This window comes from Sesamum indicum, linkage group LG16, assembly GCF_000512975.1.
Source record: "Sesamum indicum cultivar Zhongzhi No. 13 linkage group LG16, S_indicum_v1.0, whole genome shotgun sequence".
Classification (NCBI taxonomy): Eukaryota; Viridiplantae; Streptophyta; class Magnoliopsida; order Lamiales; family Pedaliaceae; genus Sesamum; species Sesamum indicum.
Window position 1 is genome coordinate 1,883,571 of NC_026160.1, and position 7,085 is coordinate 1,890,655.

At 37.5% G+C, this 7,085-nt stretch overlaps 1 protein-coding gene across 5 annotated transcripts; it reads right to left on the reverse strand.

Moving 5' to 3' along the window:
* On the reverse strand, positions 2,515 to 7,085 carry LOC105178551. Of its 5 annotated transcripts, none has more exons than XM_011102044.2 (5): positions 6,953 to 7,085; positions 6,645 to 6,876; positions 4,802 to 6,524; positions 3,999 to 4,611; positions 2,515 to 2,721 (listed from the first exon to the last, which is right to left on the reverse strand). In XM_011102044.2, exons 1-3 carry the CDS (start codon positions 7,013 to 7,015, stop codon positions 6,052 to 6,054), a joined length of 768 nt encoding a protein of 255 aa, XP_011100346.1. In that variant the 5' UTR covers positions 7,016 to 7,085; the 3' UTR covers positions 2,515 to 2,721; positions 3,999 to 4,611; positions 4,802 to 6,051. The 5 variants fall into 5 exon arrangements, with proteins under 5 accessions (XP_011100346.1, XP_020555038.1, XP_020555039.1 ...); XM_020699379.1 differs by having other exon boundaries at positions 2,515 to 2,726; XM_020699380.1 differs by having other exon boundaries at positions 2,515 to 3,185.

A 7,085-nucleotide genomic window follows, 5' to 3' on the forward strand; every position in this document is an offset into this window, starting at 1 on the left:
GGATTTGATGTTGGAATTTGGGAGACAAAAAGACCTATTCATTGTCAAATCATATTTTTTATATATTTTTATATATAAATATTATATGTTTAATGTTGTATTTTTTAGAGGAAAAAATCACTGTTTATCGTCAAATCATGTCTTTTTTATATTATTAAAATGTAGATATATTATATATAGAAAGTTAAAAAACAAAAAAGCACACAAATAAGGAATAAAAATACAAAAACAAACATTGGGTGCATTTTATCTTATCTCAAAAAATACGAAAACATGAATCCAAACATTACCATAAAGTTTGAAATCCATTTGCCAGACATTAAGTGTTATTCCACGGAGGATCCGCGGGCTCGATGGGGCCTGAAGATCTCCCCATAGTGTGCACAATATAGGCTAGCGGTGTCCCCTTACACTACCTGCAATGCTTGATTAACTGCAATCGTGACATCGACACCCTTTTGTTTCTCAATTTCACTCTTTGGTGCTTCTATTAATCTCAGTCTTAGCTATGTGTTCCAACAAACAATGCCACTTGATGCGAGCAAGAATAGCTCGTGATATTCTTGAACTTGAATCCCTTGGGCTAAATCATTAGCAAGCCTAGAACAGGGGACCTACAAAAAGAACGTTAATACGTTGACGCCTAAATTAGTAAACAATTGTAAAAAAAATAAAATTATGCAAGATAAGATAATAACAACTCAAGGTCTGCATGTACTTAGGGTGTTGTTGAGTTGTGTGGGAAGTCCATTCAAGTCCTTGAGCCTTATCATTTCCTACATGGTGGTCTCCTTTCTTGGGTAAGAGAATGACTTCCTGCCACCTGTACAGAGCACCACGTTGGTTAGGCAGGCGAGTGTCGAGAAACCACATTGATCGGGCAAGCGAGCGTCAGGCAGCCCCACCTTGTGGGCCGGGACCTTTTGGATGCAGCCCACCTCTCCTCAACATAGGAAACAGGTATCAAGTCTGTGGGTTGTGCGCTCTTAGGCCTTGTGCCTTTGGGAGCTTATCACTGGACTTCACTAAAGTTGGGCCTAGTTATGGGTCTGGTGTATGTTTTAGGCATCACTATGAATAGTCAAAAAAACTTAGACTTGTTTGGTTGTGTTTTCAATGAAATTTTTTTCACTTTTTCCTATTACTTCAACCACTGAAATAGCAGCTAATTCTTTAAATAATTCTCAATGGTGCCGCAATCTCTCACTTACCTTCAGACATCCCTGATTCCTCAAAAACAACTCCAATTTTTATTGGGATTGGTGCATGTTATTTCTATTATTTTAATTCTAATTAAGAATTCTGATTGTTAATGATGGCCTTTCTGATCTTATTTGTATTCTAATCGAATCAAGAATAGTTTTTTAGTGCTTCGTTCGTGATTGATGCGAGTAAAATCGAACTACATTAGGCTTCTCTTCTTGCTACTCCAGTCTAGTGGGGAAGGTCTGTTGGATTGTGGTCTTATGACTAATTCATATGCAATGCTGAGTAGGTGAGAATTTGTTTGGTCAAGTCATTTTTAGTGAGAATGCATTCTTATTTTAATTCTCAATTTCAAATTTATATAGATCACATGGGCTTGTCATAATTGTCTTTCTATCACATCAAAAATACATATACCAATATTTAGCATTCTTATACCTATATACCTATATTTGGAAACAACTAATCCAAACATATTCTCAGTTTTCGCACAAAAACCAATAAAGCATTTCTACACATTTTCAATTGTTGAAAACTGAAAATGAAAATGAAAACACAACCAAATGAGCTCTTAAAGACTGCAATCATCCCAACAAACACCACCCAATTAGACCACAAAGTATGATACTAATAATTATCAAGCTAACTTTAACTAAGCTTTTAAAAAACACACAAATACTAAATTTAACCAAAAAATTACCTAACATTTCCCAAACACATTACCACATACAGTCCTAATGATAAACGTTTTATTGGTATGACCCCGCCCATTGACAGGCTTATGGACCTACAACTTATCAAAAATGCACATGAAAGACAAACACCAACATTGTGTTTGGATTTGTAGTTTGAGTATTTTGTTTTGTGTTTTGGAGATAGAGAGAGAAAAATAGAGATAAATAAGTGTATGTTGAAAATAGATGATATGTTTGATGAATTTGTGTTTTGAGATAATTTAAAATACTTTAAAATAAATGGTGTAGGTTTGATATTGGGATTTGGGATATAAAAATCACTGTTTATTGTCAAATCATATCTTTTATATATAAATATCGTATGTTTAATGTTATATGTTTTGAAGACAAAAATCACTGTTCATTGTCAAATCATGTCTCTTTTATATTATATATATAAAATAAAAAAATAAAAAAACACAGAGATAAGATGTAAAAACACAAAAACAAACATTGAGTGTGTTTTATCTTATCTTGAAAAAAACGAAAAACACAAAACCAAACAAAGCCCAAAAATCTTCAGTGTCTCATTTTCTTCTGAAGTTCTGTCGGTGGCCAGTTTTTGTCATAATCCTGCTTTGATCAACTTGGAGTGTATTCTTCCATAAGCTTATTCAACTCCTCGTCAAGTTCCTTATCAAGAGCCATCTTTTCATCCCAATGCCGGGGGGCGCTTCAGATCCAACATCCGTTCTTCATGTGCCTTCATCAGCTTTTCCCTCTTATTAACAAATTCCTCCATTTCTTTGTCCTGCAACTGAATGAATGTGACTGCCTCTTTCTGCCCTAAAACCAAATTATAAAAGTAAGAAAATTGGCAGCACTTGTTGAAAATAAAACTGAAAAGCGACGCCTGCAAAATAAATTATAACAGAATGATTAGCTGCTTATTTCATTGCAATCCACTGACCAGTGCATGAGTCAATAAACTAATGCAGAACTTTAAGTTGCTCCTAGAAGTCAATGACAGAAGTATGAAATAAGCAGCAGATGATCACGAAAATGAATGTCTTTGTTCCACCGGCAAGTAGGGGATGATCTACATATGTGTAGCTCCAGCAAACAAAAAGAAAAATTTTATGGGCAGTAACAGACAAGGAATGTTACGTGCATAGACATTCCTCCACTGAAGAGACATTTACTAGGATTGAGTTGTTACCTTTCCACATCCATACTGCTGGACTTTCTCTAATTTCTCCTCATTGTTTCTGACATCATATAACTGTTGGATCACTCTATGAAAAACTGTTCTTGGAAATCCATCCAAGTATAAAATCATGCATATACAATGTGGTTAATATTGGTACAAGTAGAGACATAGTCTGGACCCCCAAAAAGACTATATTATGGAGAGGTTCCACTAGAAGTACGAAATTTTTAACAAAAAGCAGACTACTCATGCTGACATGGAAAAAATAACTAGCAAGCACAGTTATCTGACACACTTAAGAAGTTTTAAGTCATTTCACACAACCAACAACATGCTCGCAAGATAAACCAGAGGCGCATTAAATCGAAGCTAGAAGCTGGTTTCGAGGCCAAATAACACATATTCGGACTCCAAACAGTTGACTTCTACAATCTAACTGCATAGGACTAGATGTAAATGTCCATACAGTTTCAAAGTCAACACAGTTTTGACTTTACCATCTCTACCATGAAACAGAATGGAAGTGGAATATGTAGAAAACCTCCTCCACAATTTGTGTAAAGAAATAGCACTGGTTTATATATAATAACCCTTGCAAAAGAAATTAACTGATATATGGATCCAAGTGCTATAACTGGGATTTCCTATTTTCAGCAGCATACCACTAACGAAAAGAATCCATCAAGTAGGCCAGTGTCATTTCACTTTCCAAAACATGAAAGAGAAATATCACCAAAGTTATGAAAAATAACTGATTAAGTAGGCCACGTCTTCATGATTCATGAACAATATAACCCAAAGTAACCAACTTTATCAAATTTCATCATAATCAAATTAACATTTCCACCAAATATACAAGTTTGACGAGAACGTTTTACTCTTGAGACATGCATGGAATTACAGAATACCTCTTCTTTTGTCCATGATGTTTTTTCGTCCTCAGCGTCATTATTGGTTCTCTTCCACAGTTTCCACAGCTTCTCAGTCAATATTCAATAAGACTCTTCTTCAAGAGGTTTCTTGCTCGTCTGTTCTTCTGCAACTTTGTTCCTCAACCAAATGAGCAGCTGATTATCCTCGCTCATGTGCTTCATTTGGTTCAAAAACATTTCTTGACATGACCGCATTTCATGCCTCAGATTTGATTACCCAAGCATTTATGCACCTTTAGAAACTACCATAACATAAGCAAACACCAAAGACAATTCATACTAGCACCATCAAGATTGAGAAAGAAACAAGCAACCAAACCATACACACATTGAACACCCATACACTCGCGCCTGCACAGACACAGACAGCGCACCTTGAGAGTACTAGTTAAAGTTGTCCATATCTTGCTTCTCTACCACATATTCACAGAGTCAATGTTTTCCTCCCGGGCAGAATAGCTGAGTACCCTCTTTCTTTCCCAAGCAAGCCTATTCCATATGTGTCTTCAAAGTACTTGCTCAGACGTTCAGCCTCTGCATATCCCACAGCTGAAGCGTCAAATATCAAGGCACTCATGCCCCGGTGCCCCTGCAGTCCATATGAATGTCAGGCTTTGATGGCAGAATATGCATCGAAATACTTAAGAAGCTCTTGATTTCCATGCCAATCCACTGTAAAATGATACTAAGGAAAGGGAAAGATTTATCATACACTCAACTCAAAACGTTCATACAATGTACATACTAAGAAAATTCAAACTTCAACAAAAATGCCATACTTTCTTATTCATTGTTTCCAATGCCTGGTATTCATGATTACAACCTCAGGTGCCCATACTATTTCTTCGTCAGCTCTTTCTTCCAGACCTTTTCATTTGGAAAAGCATTTTACCAGCAGTCACTGCTGACGTCCCCTCCTGCGAAGTTCCTCATCTAAAAGTTCGGCAAGCTCTCTGTGGAGCTTCACCCTTTTGGATCCTTTAGCCTTGCATGTGTAATAAGGGGCTGCAAGCCGCAATACAAATCAATTGCTCCAGGACCTCCTGCACGTGCCAGGCAAAGCCACTGTCTCTCGGGCTCATTTATAGGCTCACTGTCTAACTATCTTGACATTGAAAAAGTTCCTTAAACCACCTGTTCTTCCAGATCTCATGGCTTTTCTGGCTTCCATCTGAATCGAGAACATCAATTAGAAGCTGTCATTAGTGTTACCAATACCATCAGACTCCTCATCAACTTCACCTTAAGAAGCATGACGATTGAGAGGGCTCTTTGGCCATTTTCATTATGGCCCATGCTACTCCTGACAACTGAGTTGAAGAGGCCCTGGTAGACAATCCCATCCATTCTTTAGAGGAGGGGGAATTACTGGAGGTGCTGCAACATAGTCAGTTTCGAGACTTCGGTTAGATGATTGGGTTTTAGTATACCATCTGCCAGCATGTTTTCTAGATACAGAAGATAATGGGCCAAGTCGAATAGAGCCCCTCCCCAACCCACCATGACTTCGCATTCCTAGTTTCTGCATAGTTCAACCAGGCGGCCATTTGATAATCCAAGTGCCTCATTTTATTGGAAAGGGACCACAGTTTGCTCAGAACTTCAATTGCCCTTGGAGTCAATACATTCATGCCAGCTTGATGACCCAAAAGACTAAGAAGAGAGCTCAAACAAGGTTCTACGAAAGAATAGTAAAAACAATTCTTGGAAAGAAAATTAGGAAAAGAAAAAAAGAACAGAGGAAAAGAGGGGTGAAGAACCATTAGGCTCCATTTAGTATCTGAATATGAATTCTCAAAACATAGCTCTCTTGTAGTTTGATTAATATTTGTAACCAACTGCAAAACAATAGTCATGCACTTTATTGGTGAAATAGCTGCTATAAAGACAGCAAGTGCCACCAAAAAGTGAAATCCAACTTATACAATATAACACCGGAAAAGCAAGGAGCGCATGCTTGTCCACTCATTTCCAACATAACCCTGCAACTAGACTAGATGTCAGTATTCAATACGTAAACTGCTGCTAATTACCATTCATCCCACTTATTCATAAAATCATTCCACATAGCTGCAGCAATTGAGTCTCTTCGTGATGTGGCCATATGTTCATGAATTGAGAAAGGTGATTGTAGATCAGGCTGTTCATCAAGACCACATGACTCCTCAGTCATCCCACCTTCAATGCTACTAAACAACCAATCATTTTTCTCCTCGCGTCGGATGTGATTGTGTATTACGCATGCAGCTATAACAATATCCCTCTGTGTGTGGAAAGCATATTGAGGAGCAAGTTTCAGGATTGGAAATCTTTCTTTCAGAATATTAAAAGACCTCCTGATGACATTGGTTAAAGACGAGTGGCGGTGATTAAACAGTTCCTTCGCATTCCTAGGTAAAAGATTAGCACCTCGATATTCATGGAGGTGATACCGCACTCCTTCATATGGTGCAATAAATCCGTTCATATTATCATAACCCAGATCAACAAGGTAATATTTACCTGTAATATAGAATTTAGTATATACATGTATTTTCATATCATCATATGAATGATTAGGACATGCGAAAAATTAAAGAAAGAGACATGGGTTATGAGGGGCTCAATCGTTACTAGATCAACCTTCTGGGACTTGAGGGAAGTTCTGATCAGGGTCACTGAGAACAGCCCTCAACACACGTGAATCTGCAGCTGAGCCTTCCCACCCAGGATACACAAATATGAACTGGAGATCAAATGTGCAGGCTACTAACACATTTTGTGATAAAACACCTTTTCGGTTGCGAAACCTACACTGATCCTTCGCTGGAACATGTGCTGGAATATGCATGCCATCTATAACTCCGATGCAGTCCTAAACAGAAACAAATAGTGTAAATAATATTTCCAAATCTATATAGTATGGGAAGTATAAGAATTCAGGTGTCCACCTCAAAGTATGGGTAGAATCTATTACTTTTCAGGATCTCTATTGGAGTCGTGAGAGATGGCATCTGAAGAAACTCACGTGATAGTGACTTAACCGCCTTCAACACGTTATTAAAGTGCCTACTTATTGTTTCT